The sequence below is a fragment of the Sminthopsis crassicaudata genome, chromosome 1 (assembly GCF_048593235.1).
Source record: "Sminthopsis crassicaudata isolate SCR6 chromosome 1, ASM4859323v1, whole genome shotgun sequence".
NCBI lineage: Eukaryota > Metazoa > Chordata > Mammalia > Dasyuromorphia > Dasyuridae > Sminthopsis > Sminthopsis crassicaudata.
In genome coordinates, this window is record NC_133617.1 from 483736549 (window position 1) to 483757187 (window position 20639).

The 20639-nt window shown below is 34.9% G+C and overlaps 1 protein-coding gene across 1 annotated transcript in view; it reads left to right on the forward strand.

Moving 5' to 3' along the window:
- Positions 1-3799: 3799 nt before the first annotated feature.
- LOC141550489 (cytochrome P450 3A24-like) overlaps positions 3800-20639 on the forward strand; it is a 47216-nt gene continuing 30376 nt past the window's right edge. The window contains exons 1-4 of the mRNA XM_074281204.1: positions 3800-4361; positions 11946-12039; positions 13719-13771; positions 19080-19179. Coding sequence (XP_074137305.1) covers positions 4291-4361; positions 11946-12039; positions 13719-13771; positions 19080-19179 — 318 coding nt within the window. The 5' untranslated portion in view covers positions 3800-4290. The remainder of the gene's footprint in view (positions 4362-11945; positions 12040-13718; positions 13772-19079; positions 19180-20639) is intronic.

Sequence of the window (20639 nt, forward strand, 5' to 3'; positions counted from 1 at the left end):
AAATAGACCTGAAAATCATTTGCATGGAGATAATTGAATCTGGGAGACTGAGATCATGAAGTGTGACAATATCAGAGGGAAAAGAAAAGAGGTGGGAGGGAGAGGGGAAGGGGGAGGGGGGGGAAAACAAACCCTTGGGGATAAACCTCCTATTAAGGGCTTTGACCTGCAGGAAGATCCAACAAAGGATACTGAGAATAAATAGTATAGGTAGGAGAAGAACCAAGAAAAACTACTATTGACAGGAAACTTGAAAAGAAGAGAGTATCCAGGAAAAAAAATAATCAAGAGTTTCAAATACTGCAGAGTTTAAGGAGGAAAGGGATTTAGAAAAGAACTTAAGAATGGGCAATTAAAAGAGCTATAGTAACTTTGGAAAGAAAATTTTCAGTTGAATGATAGGGTCAGAAGCCAGATTGCCAAGAGTGTAGAAGAAAGTGAGAAAAAAGGTGAAAGCAACAGGAATAAACAGGCAGTTCTCAGTTAAGCCATGAAAAGAAGAGATATGGGATGAGAGTGGGATTGGCTTGATCAAATTAGGAGTTTTTTAAGGATGGGAAATAAACATGTTTCTAGACAATTGGGAAGGAGCCAATAAATAAGGAGAAACTGAATGAATGAGGGGTAGAGGGAGAGGGAAAGAAAGAAAGAGAGAGAGACAGAGAGAAGAGGAAAGAGACAGAAAGAGAGACAGAGACACACAGAGAGAAGAAATATTAGAAGGAGCAATCATTTGGATAAACTATAAAATAGGATCAAGGTTAACTATTGAGGGTTTGATTGGCTAGGAAAAGACCACCTCTTACTGGGAGATAGAGATGAAGGAGGAAGCCATCAAATTGATGTATGAGGAATTCTTTGAGGAAGCATGGGATTCTAGATTTAAAAGGGAGGGAACAAAGAGGTCTGAGGAAGAATGCAAGGTTTAGAAAAAGCCATTATGGTTAAGAAGATAGTGAATCAATAAGAGAGGCGCATAAAGTTTGTGCTGTTTCAGTTGGGACGTAATTGAGATTATGGAGAATAAATTTGTAGTGTATCTAGTTGACACAGTTTTATAATTTCTTCTAACTCTATTTAAGCTGCCCATAAATAGGAGCAAAAGCAAGGGATGATGAGAATAATCTAGAAAACAAGGGACTCATGTAGAAGACAGCCTAAAAATGAACTGTTCACCAAAAGATCAACAGAGGGAGAGCAATACTAGAGCAGAGGAAATGGATGACTTTTAAAGATCTGACGGATGGAGGGATTGGAGGTCATGCTGAGGATGAATATGAAGAACAGAGTTAGGGTTGTTAAGCAGAGGGAAAAGTATGATGATAAAAGGTTGTGAAAAAGAGATAAAGGAATACTTTATCATGTTTAAGCTACACAAAGCCTTGCAAATGAATGTAACATGAGAAGTGAACAAAGAACCAATTTTTTAGTCAGAAAAATCTGAGTTCAAGACATCTTTTGAAAATATTCTGGCTATGTGATCCTGACACTTTAATATTAGCGATTACAGGCAACTTTCCAAGACTAAAAGTTGTTAAAGTTTGTTTTTTTTTTTTTATTGTTTTTTTTTTTCTTAGATGGGAATGGGGAGTTTTCTTATTGTAATCAATGAAATCACCTGGTCCTGGCTCATCACATTATCTCCTTTTAGTAGAAAACAAAAAGGAACAAACCAAAAAAAAGCCTCACCTCACAAAAACTAGGTACTGTTATCCCTACCTTACAAATGAGAAAATTAGGATTCAGGGAGTATAATAGTTATAATAATAATAGTTATCATTCGTGTAGCACTTTTTATGCCCCAGACACTATGTTAAATTAATCCTAACAATAATGCTGGGAAGTAGTGCTAATATTATCTCCAGTTTACAGAAGAGGAAATTGAGGCAAATAGAGATTGAGTGCTTGGCCCAAAATCACATAGCTAAGAAGTCTCAGAAATGGAATGTGATTCTTGGTCTTCCTGACTTTAAGTCCCACATTTTAGTCACTGTACCAAAGGACTCAGATTTACTATATTATGGAAGAAAACAATTAAGGTTTCCTGCAAATTGGAATAGGAAGTGATGACTTCCCCTTCAGTGAGGTATTTAAACAAAAGCTGGATAGTGACAAATATCTATTTTCTTTCCCTCTTACTTTCTCTTCTCCACAATGAAAAAGAAAAACAAAAGTCTTAAAAATATATGCATAGTAAGAAAAATCAATTCCTCATTAGCCATTTTTTAAAAATCTCATTTTGTACCTTGAATCCATCATGTACAAGTATAGAGATAAGTAGCATGTTTCATCATGGATCCTTTGGAATTGTGGCTGGTTGATCAAAGTTTTTAAGTTTCTCAAAGTTCAACAAATATTCATAAAGCACCTACTATGTAAATTAAACTTCTGATTAAAATCATCCTGGGCTAATAGTGCCGGAAAATTGACCCACTGATGGAGAAAAAACATTCCCAAAGACATAATTATGATTTAGAGACAGAAGTCAAATATTGGACTTAGTCACAGAGCCTATTTGGACTATATAAAGAATGTTCAGGAGTCAGCACTTAGGGATCACAATTACATACACCAAGTTTTGTTTTGTTTTTTCCAGAATAAATACACAACAAAAGATCAAGAATGGCAAAGGAAACACTATTTTTAAAAGGAGGCAAAATACTATAACAGTAGCAGATTTCAAGCTTTGTTTTGAATTATCAAAAGAATTTCATACAGACTAAGAAATAGAGTGGTGGGTAAGTGGAATAGATTTGGTACATAATACACAATAGTAAATGTCCATAGTAATCTAATATTTGATAAACCCAAAGATCCAACCTTTTGGGACAAGAACTAAACATTTGACAAAAATTTCTGGGAAAATTGGAAAGCAGTTTGGGAGAAACTAAGCATAGACCAATATCTCACACAATGTGGCAAGATATGTTCAAAATGGAGAAATGGTTTCATCATAAAAGTTGGCCAGATGAGAGGCAGAGAGGATCATGGGAATTAAAATGGATAATTTTAATTACATGAAATTAAAAAGGTTTTGTACAAGCACAATTAATGCAGGCAAAATTAGAAGAAAACAGAAACTAAAGGAATTTTTTTTTTTTTTTGCAGCAAGTTTCTCTGATAAGAGTCTTATATCCCAAATACATAAAGAACCAAATCAAATTTATAAAGATCAGAATCATTGATCTGTTGATAGTTAAAGATATGAATAGGTAATTTTCAGAAAAAGAAATCAAAGCTTCAATAGTCATGTGAAAAAAATGATCCAAATCATTACTGATTAGAGAAATGCAAATGAAAAGAACTCTGAGGTAAATCCGAGGTCATACCTGTCAGGTTGACATATTATATGACACAAAAAGAAAATGACCTACTGGAGGGGATGTAAAAAAAACTGGGAGGGGGAGCTAGGTGGCGCAGTGGATAGAGCACCAGCCCTAAAGGCAGAAGGACCTGAGTTCCAATGTGGTCTCAGACACTTAATACTTCCTAGCTGTGTGACCCTGGGCAAGTCACTTAACCCCAATTGCCTCAGGAGGAAAAAAGGGACATCTCTAATCACAAAATTTGGCATTTTTGAAAAACTTTTAAAAAGGGTAAACATACACATATACTCAATCTGCCTTTTCCCTCTTTGGCTCCAGAGTGATAATCTCAAAATTCAGAGACTGTGTTTTCCTAGCAACAAACTTTGTGTTTACCAAAGTACATATTATTCCAGCTCTAATGGGTGGCACTTGGAAACCCTACTGACCAATTCTGAGATCTTGGCTCCTGGGTTGTAATTTCACAAGCAGACAGATGGTCTTGGAACAGTGTAGTGGGGTGGAGAGAGTTTAGAGAACCTGGGTCAGCTCTTCTGAAAGCAAGGGGAATTCCAGGATTACAGGAAGTAGCCTAGAGATGCCCAAAGAAAACAAGTTTTTTAGGAGGCAGTGGAAAGAATCCTGGGTTTGGAGCAAGAGATGCAGGGCTTAAATCCCATCCCTGCTACTTCCTAACTCTGTGATTATGGACAAGTCATCCTCGATTTGTGGCTCATCAATAACATGAAACTGACTTCTGTAGTCGGTATCCTCCACTGCTAAATCTACCAGCTCTGGGCTCAGATGGGTAAACTGCCTTGTATTTCCTTTTGGAAGCAAAGGCTGTGTAGGAAACACCCTCAATATCCGCATGTGACCAGCTGCAAAAACCGGACACACCCAGAGGAAAGTACTTCTAGATCAGTCATTTCTTGTTTCTCAATAGCAACAGAAGTCTCTCAGCCTGCAGCACTGAATCTGAAGCATGGGTTTCCTCACCAGCCTATCCATGGAAACCTGGACTTTGCTAGTGCTTTGTGGCACTCTGCTAATATTGTAAGTTTAGTCTTGCTTTGTTTCTGTTCCAGAGTTGGGGTTTGGGTTAAGAAACTGACAAAACCCAGCCATTTCTAGCTTGAGGATTTGTGGTCCTGTATGAGAGTATTTTGTGCTCTAAACAAATTAGGCTTCCTATCCCTCCCAAGATTAACACACTTGTTGAGAATTGTTCCTTGGCAATGAAAGAAATTTATCTGAAGGAAGGAGGGAGAAAGGGTAGGAGGGAAAGAAGGAGAGGAAGGTCTTTCCCACAGAGACAAGAGGAAGTTCAGAGCTGTGGGAAATTACATCATAACAAATCTGTTTTTTCTCTTTCAGGTTCTTAGACCATAATCATCGATTTAGAGCTGAAAAGGTCATAGATTTTAAATCCCACATTTTACAGAGGAGGAAACTAAGAGAGGTTAAAGAATTTGCCAAGCAATTCCAATAAACTTGGGGTAGAAAGAACCATCCACATTCAGCACAGAACTATAGAGACCAAATATGGATCACAATTTTTTGTTATTGTTATAGTTTGCTTTTTTTCCCCTGTGGCTTTTATTCCCTTTTGATCTGATTTTTCTTGCACAATATGAAAAACATGAAAATATATTTTTTTTAAAAATTGCACATATTTCACACACACACACAAAAATTTGCCAAAGACCACATAGCTTGTAAATGTCTAAAGTCAGATGTGAAATCCAGTGTAATATTCTTTTATTAGAGGTAGTGGGGATTTTTTGGTTATTTAGTCTCATTTTTATCACTGAGGAAACTGAGAATCAGAGAAATTAAAGGACTTACTGAAGATTAGACAAGTAATAAATAATAGAAGCTAGATTTGAATCCAACTTCTCTAGTTCTAGAATCAGTGCTTTCTTCCCTGGATAGTATGGGTTCCTTTTCTGTATACCATCCATGAAAAAAATGGCCATTAAAGATCCTTAGCTTGTAGAACTTGTGAACTGTCTTCAATGTTTCTTGGGGGGAGGAAGATACCAGTCAATTCAAGAAGCATTATTATTCTTACTAATATATGTGTGTGTGTGTGTGTGTGTGTGTGTGTGTGTGTGTGTGTGTGTACTGTACATATGTATTACATAATACTAATATTAAGCACATATGTACTAGGCACTGTGCTAGGTACAAAGAAAGTCAAAAAACTGTCCCTGCATTCAAGGAATTCTAATCATCCAAAAAAATGCCTAATAAGGAAATAATATTTTGCATGATTTCATATTGCTTGCTTTCTCACTGAATAGGAGAAGGGTTGAAGTGAGGGAAAAAATTTAGAAGTCAATATTTTAAAAAAAGTTAAAAAAAAAAAAGTCTAATAGTGGGCCTAAGTATTTTCACTGAAGGCCTAGTAGGAAGGGTAAAAGGGCAGAGGTGGGGCAATTCTTGATGGATGATTGGGAGCCTCTAGTTTAGTGTCAAGCATTAAATTTAGAGTGAGATGAACTGAATTTAGCTTGCCAGCTCTGACACTGAGTAGCACTGGACAAGTGTCTTTAATTCCCTAAACTTCAGTTTCCTCATCTGTAAGGAAAAAAAATAACAATAACCTTACCAACTTTATAGTTTTGTTGTTAAGAAAAAACTAAAGGCAAATAGGTGTTTTAATGGAGAGCACCATGGATTTGAAGTCAAGGGATCCAATTTCCAGTCTTGAATTTGTCACTAGCTCTGTGACATTGTGCTTCAGAGAGGTAAAAATAAAGGGGTTGCACTAAATGACTTCTAAAGTTTGAGCTAAAATTATGACCCTTAGTGAGAAGGCCAACACTTTTCATTTAAGCGACTTTGAGCATCTTATTCAATTCTGTTAAACATTTATTAAAACTTGTGAAAATTTGCTTCTTGTAGAACAGTTAAAACATGTTATTAATAACACCTCTTTATGCTTTAATATTTAAGCAAGCTGTGATTTCATTGATGTGGGGTTTTCCTTGAATCTGCAGACCACAACTCTTTTCTGCCTTATTAGAGGGTCATCCAAAAAAAGCTATTCCCCTGCAACCAACTTTGTGATAAGCCACTTCAAATCTGACTGGGCTGGAACTTGACCAACAGATGGATTCAGTCCAGGGCTGGACTCACAGCTTTTTTGGCTTCCTAGGAATTGTCAAAGCTTCAAGAAGCAAGGATTACCTCCATTCCACAGTAAGAGAAGAGAAGAGGAGGGCTTTATTAAGTAGCAGTAAAGCATTTCAGAGCTCTCCCTTTCTTCATTTTCACTAACTCCATTAATCTCCAGGAGGTATGATTTTACAAAGGAGGAAATTGAGTCTGAGAGAGGTAAAGGGATTTGCTCAGAACCATAATCAACAAATCAACAAACCTTCATAAGCATGTGCCAGACACTTAGTTTAGGCTCTAGACATACAAACACAAAAGTAAAAGTCCTTCAGTCAATCAATCAACAAGCCTTTATTAAATACATTTTCTAACTTTGGATTTTTGAAACCAAATATTTTTTCCAAAATTAAATTTCAAAGGAAGCTTTGGGAAGAATATAAAGGGGGAAAATAGAAGAGAAGAGATTCAGGTGATATTCTCTCCCACATAAAATGAAAGGCAGAGGGAATGAAAAGGAGGTAGATTTGAATATTAAACTTGATTGGACAGGAAATAGAAGAGTGTGTGGGAGAAGTCCAAAGTTTCCAGCCTGAGTATGAAAATGTTGGTACTATTAGCAAAAATAGGGAGTTTGGAGGGCAGAGCGAGGGTTGAGTTTGGGATAGGGCAGCAAGGAGAGAAAGATTGGTTTTTGTTTTGTTCATGAAGTAATTTGGTAGAGATGTTCAGTTTTTGTTGTAGTTCAGTCATTTTTAGTTGTAGCGATTCTTCATGACTCCATTTGGAGTTTTTTTTGGGCAAAGACATTGGAGTGGTTTTTTACAGATGTTACAGATGAGGAAACTGAGGCACACAGGAGGAAGCAACTTGCCCAGGATCACTATAATAAATTCAGTATTGGATATTCGGACTGGAGAAATTGGGTAACAAATGGAGGTACGAAACAGCATCAAAGTATGGCGGCAAGAGATATTGTTCCCGTGGTCTGAGTTGTCATAACCCACATTTCTGTAGTCTTGGGAAGATCCCTATATCTATAAAATTAGGGAGATGTGTAGAATAATCTTTGAAGTCCCTTCCACTTCTAGATCCATGAAGTACAGAAGAAAGGAAACTAGCACTTATTAAGCATTTATTCTTGTCACTGTACTCTGATACCATCCCTTTCTTACATAATTCAATTTCTAACTTCTATGGTCCTTCTCTCAATTTTGTCAGAATTGGCTATAATGTACTCATGGGCAGCTGCAGAGTACAATGGATAGAGCATTGCACTAGGAGTCAGGAAGGCAAGTTCAAATTTAGACTGAGATACTGACTGCTGTGTGACCCTGGAACAAGTGACTTATCTTATTTGCCTCAGTTTCCTTATTTGTAAAATGATCCAGAGAAGGAAATGGCAAACCACTGCAATATCTTTGCCAGATGGGGTCATGAAGAGTCAGATGTAACTAAAAAATGACAAAGCAACAGCACTGAACATTTCTACTTAACTCCTCCATCCACCAAAAAAACACTAACCTTTCTTTCCCTGAGGTCCCACTCCAAACTATGTGCCAGCCAAGTGCTAAATGCTTGACAAATATTCTCTCACTTAATCCCTACAACAACCCTGGGAGATAGGTATTATACCCATTTTACAATTTAGGAAGCAGGGAAACATAGATTAATTGACATATCCAGAGTAAATCAGTTGCTTCTCAGGCAGAATTTGAGAGAATATGACTCCAGGTCTGATGTTCTATTCAATGTGCCATACTGCTACTTCAAACATATGTTTCTATATACTTGGAGCCATAAGAGTAGATGAGATCATTATAAGTAAATATATATAGATAATATAAGAGAGCAAAAGTTCTGGGGATATTCAAAGAGATGGGAAAACAATAGAGATAGGAAGTTCGCTTAGAAATATAGGAAATTATTTTGTATTTATTTGCATATAGATTGCATCTTTCTAGGAAAATATAAGTTCTTTGAAGGCATAGAATAGTATTTATCTTATAAAGTGTCCTTTTTCCCCCCAGTTCCTAGCACAGTGCCTTGTCCATAATAAGGGCTTGATATGTCTTTGTTTAGTTAGATTGAGAAAGAATCAGATGAAGATTGTGTAATGAAAGTGTAATGAAAGCCAGGGCCATTGAGCATTTCAACAAAGGAATAGCCAATTGTGTCAAATGCTAATGCAAAGATAAAAATACTACTACTACTAATAATAATAATAAGGGATTTTTAAAAGATCATTTTCTTAGTGAGCCCAATCTTTTTTTTAGAGCAAGGAATTTGGATTAAGGCACCCTGTGTAACAGAAAAGCAGACTCCTCAGAGTCAGGAGATGGGGATTTTCATTCTGCTTTTGGCATCATCAAGCTTGGATTTGATGGTTGAGATTGTTGGTATGGACAGCAGGAAGAGAGTTAAATATACAGACTGGCAATAAGAAGGGGGTAAGAGAGGATGTGGTGATCCAGAAGGGTAACAGAATGAAAAGAAGTTTGTTTTAGGATATCAGGAACTTGAGCACATTTATATAATGTATATAAAATACTTTTCAGACTTGAAAAGGGTAATATAAATGTCTAATTTTATCGATAGTACTAGAATTATGAAACTAATAGAGACAAAGGGATTGAAAATGCAAGAAATGGAGGGAATAATTAATGCAGGAGTCCTTAACCTTTTTTATGAATTATGATTCCTTTTGGGAAAGATAGTAAACATATCTCTAAATTTTGCTTTTAAATTCATAAAATAAAATACATAAGCTTCTAAAGTAAACCAGTTATGGAAATGTAGTTATCAAAGCATTTTACAAAATCAAGTTCACAGACCCCAGATTAAGAACCCCTCAACTGATGAAGTTCTTGAGGAGATCCAAAGCTGTACATTTATAGATCCAAAGCTAGGAGAGACATTATAGGTTTTCTACTCCAATATCTGGGATTCCATCCTTCTTCCTAAATTTTCTACTTGTGTGACCTTCTAGTCAAGTCATTTATATGCCTCAATTTCCTTATCTCTAAAAGGAAGTGGTTGAACTTTGAGGTACTTTACAATTCTGGTTCTTTTATCTATCATGACTCATTTTTTATTGCACAAGAAGCCAGAATACAGGGAAATTAAATGATTTATCTGAGATTATATAACTAGTAAACATCAAAAGTAAAATTTATTTTTTGTATGTGTATTTTAAAAATTAATGTACATGTATAACCAGAAAAAAGCAAACAATAAAAAAAAGAAAAAAGCAGAATAGAAAAAGAAATACAGAAAAGGAAAATTAAAAAAAACAAACAAACAGAATAAAATGTTATCTTGTGCCCAGCAGAACATCAGGGGGGATTCAAAATCTATAAAAATAAATTTCCATTTCAAGAAAGCATATATAATAATAGAGGAAGTTATATTCATGAGTATTCATCTTTTCTTTGCTTTCTTGTAGGTTATTCTTTTGTTCTCTGATGTGTACTTTTAACTCTATTCTCTTTACTTTATTATCTATTAATAAAGTAAAAAAAAAAAAAAAAAGTAAAATTTAAAGCCAAATTCGCTAGCTCCAGAGCCAGTGCCTTTTCCACTGTGGAATGCTGTCCACTTATTGAGCACAAAATGTTGTGCACTTAAGAATAAAATCTTTGGGAATTTTTGTTGTTATTTGGGGTGGAGAAAACTCAATTAATATTGGAAAGAAAATGGAGAGGCAGGTAGATAGCTCAATGGATAGAAATGCCAGACTTGGAATCAGGAAGACCTAAGTTTAAATCTGACCTCGGACACTGACCAGCTATGTGGCCTTGGGCAAATCACATGCTCCCTGTTTGCCTCAGTTTCCCCATATGTAAAATAAGGTAGAGAAGGAAATGGCAAAGCACTCTGGTATCTTTGCTAAAGAGGTCACAGAGAGTTAGACATGAATGAAAAATGACTGAATAACAATAACAAAGGAGATAGGGATATCTTAGAGAAATAGAAGAAGAAAAATAAGATGAAAGGAGGGAAGTACCAATTTTGAGAATTTTAATGAGATAGAAAAATAAGGGAGTTAATATTGAATAGAATAGAGGTCAGCAAAATAGAAAGGGAAGATAGTAGTGGGGGCATAGATATGAGAATGGAGTTTGGGAGGAGAATTGGGACTTTAAGGATACTGTGTTAATTTTGACTTTTCTCTCTTACCTTTTCGATGAAATCACTTGCCAATTCACATCAGTTCTGCCTCTTCCTCATCCATCCATCCATCCATCCATCCATCCATCCATCCATCCATCCATCCATTTGCTTCTCTATATACCCATTGTCACTTCCCTTGGACCATCTCTCATTACTACCCACTTGGACCATGCTTGGTATTTAAAACCTTCCAAAATCTGGTTTTGATACCTCTCCTAAATAAATGTTCTATAGATTTGTGTTATAATTTCATTAATGATTACTATTCAAGTGCAAATATTTAGGGAATATAATAGAGTTAATTAAGGACAAATAACCAACAAATAACAAAAAAAAATCTGATAAATCCAGTTAAAACAACTGTGTGACTTCTTTACTTATTTTCATGAGTACAAGGAAGAAAACAGGGGATGGGAGTGATTGACTAGAAGTTGCACTGAACATGAAGAATAAGAAGTTTGAGGCATGGGGGTTGGGGGAAGGATACACACACACACACACACACACACACACACACACACATTCACACAAAAAAGAGAATTTCAGAATGATGGATTGTGGAAAATGAACACTTATGGGTGATACTGACCATCCTCATCCTCATTCATCCATGTATAGCAAAGTGAAGGTATAGATCATAAAGGCTGAAAAGGTTGGTGAACTGGGAAACAAATGAATTTGAGGAGATATTAACATATTAATTGAATTTCCTAAATTTAAGGGTAGAAGTCGGAGTAGAGAAGACTATGAATCAAAAATTGAATCCTTAAAAAAGGACAGAAAAAAAATTGAGAGTTTGCTGAAATTTTAATCCCATGGTATTAAACTTGAGTAGTAATCATAAATGAAATTATAGCACAAATATATAAATCATTTATTTGTACTCAATAATTTTTTTCAAAAGGATATAATGTAATAACATTTTCTTCAAGGTTCCACTAAAACCCCAAATTTGTCCAACAATAGTGTATTTTAGATGATGATGAATTAAAAAAAAATTGGTTCTCAAATTTGTTTAATGAAGAATATTTGTGGTGTGAACAAAGAGAAAGTCGAACCTGGAATTAGAAACACTTGAATTAAATTCCAGTTTCAGATACTTCAAGTTAGTAGCACATTTTTTTTCTGCCTCAGTATCCTCAGCTATAAAATGAGAATAATATTGGCTTTTATTTATTGCTACTATTGTGACGATAAAATGATATTGTATTTGTAAAAAATGTTACAAGTTTTGAAATCCTATATAAATATAGATTATATATATTTTATATGTGATAAATATAAAACAAAGTCTAGTTGTTATCATTATCATTGTTGTTATTGTTTATTCACTTTATTTCCTCACAGATATGGGATCTGGCCATATAGCTTTTTTAAGAAGCTGGGTATTCCTGGGCCAAGACCTCTTCCTTTTGTTGGGACATTTCTTGAATATCGAAATGTGAGTATGAATATACAGAAGAAACTCCTTTTTCAGTGTTGTGATTATGGATCTCATTCTGTTAAATCATTACTTGTTACATCTCCCCACCATCATTTTATTATGTACCACCTTGAAAAGGAGGATTTGGGATCAGGAAAATAGGGTGGGAGGGATCTCTTAAATAGAAAACAAAGACAAGGTTTGAAGACTAATTTCTTGTAGCCACTAAAGAATACCAGCATTTGCTTATTGGGAATCAGCTTGATGTATTAGGAGAAGTAGTGGTGTTTGAGTCAACTGTAAGTTTGAGCTTTTTCTCTGCCTCATATTGTTTAATCCTGATCTAATCTGTTCTAAAGGGCAGTAGCAGGTGGATAGAGTGCCTTGGTGGTCCTGGAGTTAGACCCTGAGTTCAAATCCAGCTTCAAATACTAGCTTTGTAAGCATGGGCAAACCATTTAACCCTGTTTATCTCAATTTTTTTATCTCTAAAATGAACTGGAGAAGAAAATGACAAATCACTACTGTATTTTTGCCAAAAAAAATCTCTAATGGGGTCATGAAGAGTCAAACATGACAGAGAACAAGAAAAAAATCAGGGCTGATTTTTTGGAGATTTTTGAATGGGAGAGCACACCTGTGACTTTACTGGCATGAGAAACTCCTTGAGAAGAAACTCCCTCTATTAATGCAGGTCAATATTTACTCTACAAACTTAGCTTCAGGAAGTTTCTTGAGGCACTGAGAAAGAGGGTATACCTGTCCAAGGTCACCCAGCCAGTGTATGTCAGAGGGAGGACTTAAATCCAGGTATTCTTGACTCAAAGAATATTCTTCTATTTATGACACTTTATTACACAATAAGACACCACACCTACTGCATTCTGGGTCCTGTTGTGCTGGGCACAGATAGTGACTTAGCATTCATATCTGCAATGGTCTTCTTCATGTTGGCCAGTGTTGTTTCTTGAGTTTAATTGGGCATTTGTATTCTGTGCCAATGTTAATTATTAGAAAGCCTTGCAGAAATACATAGGTAGGTCCTCCCCTCAATAAATTTAAAAAGACAGCCTAAATTGGGAGTTCTTATTCTTTCTTTGTGTCATGGTCTTGTTTGACAATCTGGTAAATCTTATAGATTCTTCCTCAGAATATTATTATTTAAACACATACAATAAAATACATAGGATTAGAAATAAAATCAATTATATTAAAAAGTAATTATAAAATATTTTTAAAAACAAATTCATGAATCCCAGGTTAAGAGCCTTGGCCTAGATGATCTTTAAGATCTTCCCCCCATCCCCCACACTATAAATCCTTTTTTGATGGCTAATGTGAGAGGCATTTTTAAAATTTGTTCAGTGGGACAAGGTAGTGAGTAGGACAGGTAAAAAATTAAAAAAAACTTATTAAAGACATCTTTTTAAAAATCTTTTAAAAAATCCTATGCTAGATGAGAAATAACTAAGACAATTCTTATTGACTTCCTCTCCTAGTTCCTATTGAAGTCATTTATGAAGAACTCAGGGAGCTTAGAATGCTTTTCCTTGTGCTATTCTCCCTCTCTGCTTAACAAGGTTGTTAGACCAGATGATCATTCCAGCTCAATCATAACAGCATTTCTGGTGGCCTTGATGTGATATTCATGGTGCCAGTCTCTTCCCATTGTCTAATATGTTTTAATTATTTTTCAGGGAATTTTGGAGTTTGATAGGGAATGTTTTAAGAAATATGGCAAAATGTGGGGGTAAGTATAAAAAATGGTCCCTATACTCTTAGAGATAACAATCTTTTTTATTGAGGTTTTTTATTTTCAAAACATGCAAAGATAATTTTTCAACATTGTCCCTTGAAAAACCTTATGTTCCTATTACTCCCCTTCCTCCCACCCCTTCCCCTAGATGGCAAGTAATCCAATATATGCTAAACATGGTAAAAAAAAAATATGTTAAGTCCAATATATACATATACACAATTATCGTGCTGCACAAGAAAAATCATATCAAAAAGTAAAAAAAAATGGCACTCTCTCTATCACGGCTATTGGAACTGGCCTGAATTATCTCATTGTTGAAAAGAGCCATGCCCACCAGAACTGATCATCATATAATCTTGTGGCTGTGTATAATAGAGCTAACAATTTACAATGTAAATACAGATAAATTTGATCCAATGAATTGCTGTCAATTCTTTGGAGAGTTATATGGCAAGTGCTGTGTGAGAGGTTTGTTTAGATTGGCAGGAAGGCATGGAAAAGGGGATAATTTGGTTTCATCTTAAAAGATAAGAAGGAACTTCAATAAGCAGATTATGCAACTATAAAATGGCATTGTAAAAATAGCACTGGATTTGGAGTCAGGCTGCATTGCCTGCATGACCACAGTTGAATAGTCACTTCTCCTCATCAGGTCTGAATTTCTTTCTCTGTAAAATAAAAGAATGTGACTAGACACTCTCTGAAAACCCATTCATCTTTAAATGCCACGATTAAATAATAATAAGCCAATTAGCTAAGGAGAGGAGCTGAGGGAGAAGGAGGGCTCTGGGAGAGATGAGGACACCAGCAAGTGAGGAGCTCAGTGCTTATTGAGAATCGTCGCTTAGACTGTGGCAGAAATGTTTCAGCAAAGACCAGTTTTAATTTACTGATTTATTTTTGCACATGAAATTGCAAATCTATTAGGTATAACTTGATATTCCTTTTAAGTATATAATAAAGTTTTCATGTAACTTTCTTTTTCCTTTTTTTGTTTCCTCTCCTTCCCCCACCCTAGATATAACTACCATTAGATGTAAATTATATTAATATATATATATATATATTCTATATATGCATATATATGTGTGTGCATATATATATATAATCATACATACACATTTTATATATGTATATGTACAAATATAAAAAATCACATATATATAATCATTCACACTTATATTTATCAGTTCTTTCTCTGAATTTAGACAATATCTTCCTTTTTAGGTTATTTGCATTTTCTGGTTATTGATAATAGTGAAAATGACTTAGTTGCTCGAAGTTATTTTTAAAACAATATTTCTCTTAATGTTAACCAATATTCTTTTGCTGCAGTTCATTTCATTTTTCATTATTTACTACAAATCTATCTATGTTCTTCTAAGATCATCAAGCTCATTATTTCTCATAGCACAGTAATATTCCATCACAATCATGTACTACAACTTGTTCAACCATTGCCCAAACCACTGCAATTTGCAGTCCTTTGCCACCACGAGAACTGCTCTAAATATTTTTAAATATATAGGTTCTTTTACTTTTCCCCTAATAATCTGGGAAAACAGACCTATAGTCTATTGTTGTAGCTATTTCTGGATCAAAGAATAGAGACAGTTTAGTAACTCTTTGAGTATGGTTCTAGATTGTTCTTCAAAATGGTTGGATCAGTTCATAGTTCCACCATTAATGTCTCAATTTTTCCACATTGCCTCCAACATTTGTCATTTTCTCCTTTAATCATTTTAGTCAATTTGACAGATATAAAAGAATATTGGAAGGTTATATTAACTTTATTTATCTAATCAATAATACATTGTTTTGATTCCTTCATCTGAAAACTTCTGGTTCATATCCTTTGATCATTTACCAATTGGGGAATGATGTGTTCTTATAGATTGGACCGAATTCTGATCTTGGCTACATTTGTTTTAATTATACAAACTTTTAAAATTTGGTATAATTGAACATTTTTGCTCTTCTCTTTTTGTCACACATATAAAAAAATCTTTTGGTTTGTTAAATGTCCACTTTCCTCATTTGGGATTATACTCAACTTTGTGGGTAAATTATTCTTCGTGGCAACTTCAACTCTTGCTCTTCAAAAGATAATGTTAGAAGACCTGATGTCTTTTAGTATAGATGCTTGCTAGCTCTTGATGGTAGCTTTGTAGCAGTTTTTTCCTGGTTACTTGTAATATTTTCTCCTTAATCTGAGAAGTTTGAAACTTGGCTATAACATTTCTGCAGGTTTTTCTTCCTGGCATTTCTTTCAGATTGTGAACAATGATTTTTTTTTTTTTTTTTTTCTATTTCTACTTTAACCTCTTGTTCTAGAAATTTTCTTTAATAATTTCTTGTAGTATTGTATCATGATTTTTTAATCATAATTTCAAGTAATTCAACAATTCTTATATTGTCTCTCCTTGAACTGTTCTTTTTTATAATAGCTTTTTATTTTTCCAAATATATGCAAACATAGTTTTCAGTATTCACCTTTGCAGAATCTTGTGTTCCAAATTTTTTTCCCTCCTCCTCCTTCTCCCCTAGATAAGCTAGCAATACAATATAGGTTAAACATGTACAATTCTTCTGAACATATTTCCGTTTTTGTCATACTGTACAAGAAAAATCAGATCAACAAAGGAAAAAGAAACATGAGGAAAAAAAACAAGCAAATATACAATAACAAAAGGTTGCTATTATGCTTTTATCCACATTCAGTCTCTATAGTTCTTTCTCTATTAGGCTTGCCTTTAATCACCTCATTGTTGAAAAGACCCAAGGTCAATCACAGTTGATTATTGCATAGTCTTGTTGCTGTTTGCATTATTCTCTTGTTGCTACTCATTTACTTACCATCAATTCAGGTAAGTCCTTCCAGGCTATTCTGAAATCAGCCTGCTTGTCCTAGAACTGTTCTTCAGAATAGTTTTTTTTTTTTTTTTTTTTTTTTTTTTTTTTTGGAGATTATGTATATTTTTTCTAATTTTTCCCTTCTTATTTGATTTTTGAAGTCCTTTTAAAGTTCTTCTGATAACTCTTTTTTTAGGCTTGTGATGATTTATGATACTTTTTGGAGTAGGAGTGGCTTTTTTTAACCTCACTATTTTCCTCTGAATATGAACCTAGATGTTTTTACACTATAGTAGTGATTTATGGCTGGATTCTTTTTCCTTTGCTTTCTCATTTTTAGTTTTACTCTGTTGTAGCAGCTTTTATTGTAATCAGGTTTCAATCCCGAGTTGTGAGTGTCCCAGGTTTTAGGTTTCTTTTTTCACTGTCACTTTCTGAATTTTTTCCAACAGTTCAGTATCAGGTACTCCTAATATCAGGCACTTACTTCCCTAAATCACAGTTAAGGCTCCCAGACAAAACTTTCTGGAAAATGTTCTTTTTGCTCCAAGCTGTGTGTTTGCTGCTTCTTGCTACAGTCAGAGCCTGGGCTGACATTGGGTCAACATCCTTAGGGCTGGTTTTCTGAGACAGCAGTGGGGTTCCTTCAATCTTCGCCTACTCAGCTGTCTTATCCTTATTCTAAGAATTCGCAGTGTGGAAGTTCTTGAAGTGAAAGTTCCTCGGGGCTTGAGATGAAAGTTATTGAGTTCCAAGCTGTTTCCCAACTCCGGGACTGCCCCCAGGACTTGTTTGTTGATTCAGGGGAATTGACCTGAAGGAATTTGCATTTCACTGAAGCCAAACCACAGTCCCTGGAAGTCTTGTCTTTTATGGGATCCTCTCAAATTGTCCTTTTAAAATTTTTTTGTATAATTTTTATTCTTTCTTCCCCCACCCCTCCTTTTTTTTTTTTTTTTTTTTTTTTTTTTTTTTTTTTTAATTATAGCGTTTTATTTGCAAGATATAGGCATGGGTAATTTTTCAGCATTGACAATTGCAAAACTTTCTATTCCAAATTTTCCCCTCCTTCCTCCCATTCCCTCCCCTAGATGGCAGGTAGACCAATACATGTTAAATATATTAAAGTATATGCTAAATACAATATATGTACACATATCCATACTGTTATTTTGCTGCACAAAAAGAATCGGACTTTGAAATAGTGTACATTTAGCCTGTGAAGGAAATCAAAAATGCAGGCGGACAAAAATAGAGGGAGTGGAAATTAGTTTAGGTAGTATTGTCATCTTTATTATATTTGCTCGACCCACATAAGAGCACTTATTATTTTTTCAATTGCTTAGATCTGACTTTATTTGTGTGGAAAGTGTTTTGTAGTTTTGCTCATATAGATAGATTCTCAAATATTTTATACTATCAGCAGTTACTCTCTCAAATTGTCTTAAGAAGGCAACTGCTTTACCCCTTTATTTTTGCTACTTTATGTTACTTTTGAAATGATGTTCTATTTGTGGAGGAAATTTGAAAAACCTGGAATTTTCTAATTGATTCCATGTTCCTAGAATCCCTTTCACCTAGTTTGTTTGTTGTTTGTTTGTTTTGTTTTGTATTTGTTTTTGTTTTCTTGGTACTTAAAAAAATGATTATAGTTTGGATATGGCTTCCTTAATCAGCTTACTTCTGCTTGTGTTATCTTTGCTGTTAGAACATATATTTTCTATACCTCCCTGTACAGAGAAAACAAAAAATCTTCATAGCTAATTTTTATAGCTGCCTGCTGAAAAATACATGTAACTAGAGGACAAAGAGTATGAATTTATGGCAGAAACAGATATCACACTAGAAACAACAGCTAATCATGGTGGAAGATATTTTCCAGGCTCTCATCAGATTATTTCTGAAATGTTCTTTGGAGTCCTGGTAATTTTGAATAGGATTACTCATTTAATCAACAAGGTCCCTACTATGTCCCAAGAACTGCAGAAAAATTTAAATGACAATTCCTGTCTTTGAGAAACTTATAACTTATCAATTTTAAATTAATAAAGTTGAATTTATCGTTACAGTATGTGAACAGTGTGGTTCAGTAGAAAGAGAACTGACTGTGAAATCAGAGAATCAAGTTTCCAATTATGCAAACTATGGGTTTTGATTTTAGGCAAGTCAGTTAAAATCTCTTTATTAGCAAAATCAGGCAATTATATTAAATGGTTTTTCTCTGAGGTTTCTACTTGTAGCTCTAAGATTGTGAGATACACACTGACTGGGTTGAGAGAGAGAGATGAGAGGGAAAGGGGAGTGGTAGTTGCTATTTTGTCATTTAGCCTAAGAGGATTGATCATTCTAAAGGCAGATATTGTGAGTTGTGTACTTAATAAGCCATCTTTCTGTGCAGATCTCTGAAATAAAGTTTTAATTAGATCTATCTTGATGCTTTCTATAGGTTTTATGATGGCAGACTGCCTATCTTAGCCATTCTGGATCCAGCCTTGATTAAAATAGTTCTAGTGAAAGAATTTTACACACTCTTCACCAATCGTCGGGTAAGTCACTGGTAGGCAGAAATGCCTCACGATGCTTCTTGGCTTGATGCCCTTGAAATCATCTAACTTAAGTTTTCTAATTTTGCAGTAAACCTTGGTGACTGCTTCAAAATCTTTTTCTCTTCCTATGTTGGCTACATTCCCTAAACCTGAAGAATGATCATGGTTTTGGGTGGCTGAAGGGATAATTTATCACATAACACACACAAAGCCCTTTTTAAACAGTTATATCTTATTCTAATGGCTTGTTCCATCATGAAGAATATAGCCAGACACTTTAAAGGGAAGCCAGAATTAGAGCTTGTGCAGTGGCACTTGGGAACTAGCAATGCTTTTCAGAAAGTAAAGCATGATCTTAAGTCTGTATTACAACACAGTATTCAGGTACGGAAAAGAAGTTAGAATTTTGGTGACAATACTAATTTTTGTGTACTAGAGTTACACCTACTTGAGCAAATTACATAATAAAGGCAACTCAATTGAGGCAGACCAATGTGAGGATTCTATAGTCAGTGTCAACATTTTATAAAAGATAATAACCTATTTTTTGTCAAAATACATGCCACAGCACAAGTGTTGATACATAATTCCACCCATGAATGACATCTATCAAAACATAGTATCCATGTATCATAGTCTGGTGAGTACCAGGAAGATGACCTTCCCCCCATTCCAGAATGCCTTTTCTCCTGCATCCTACCTCAGTGTCTAAAATTCTACCATTTATGATTATTTCCTTCTGGTATTGAAGCCCTTTCCATTTTCCAGAGTTCCCTATTAAAATGTACAAACTGCTGCAGGGAGAAAGGAATCCTGAAGCATATCAGCTAGTATCTTATTGGGGATTAATTGCAGCTAGCTAAAATGGGGACCCAGTAGAAATTGGACACAGGATCAGAGCCTAAGGGAGAGAAGGGTACTGAGATGAAAGCCAGGAGGATACTACTGGGAAACTTTTCCTACTTTGTAATTTTGCCCTGGGCCAGTCCTACATGTGACATAAACATTAAACAGACTTTGAAGCATTTTGGATGCTGAAATACTTTCTAGAGAATTTAAACCATATAAAATTGATTGATTTTCTTCTCAACTTTCTTCCTTGTGATCTAGTGAAAAGAATGCTGGGATGGAAATCATGAAACATGGTGTCCTATTCCTGCTCCGGAGACATTTTTAGTTACTTATATAATCTCTCTCTGTCAGTTTTGCATAAGAGGATAGTCATGCTTAACCTACATTCCAGTGATGGAAAGAAAATCTGGTGATATTGAAAATTCTTATAAAAATCTAAGTTATTCTACAAAATTGAAATAAGATATATCGGGGCAGCTAGATGGCACAATGGATAGAGCACCAGCCTTGAATCCAGGAGGACTCGAGTTCAAATCGGTCTCAGACACTTAACACTTCCTAGCTGTGTGACCCCGGGCAAGTCACTTAACCCCAGCCTCAAAAAAAAA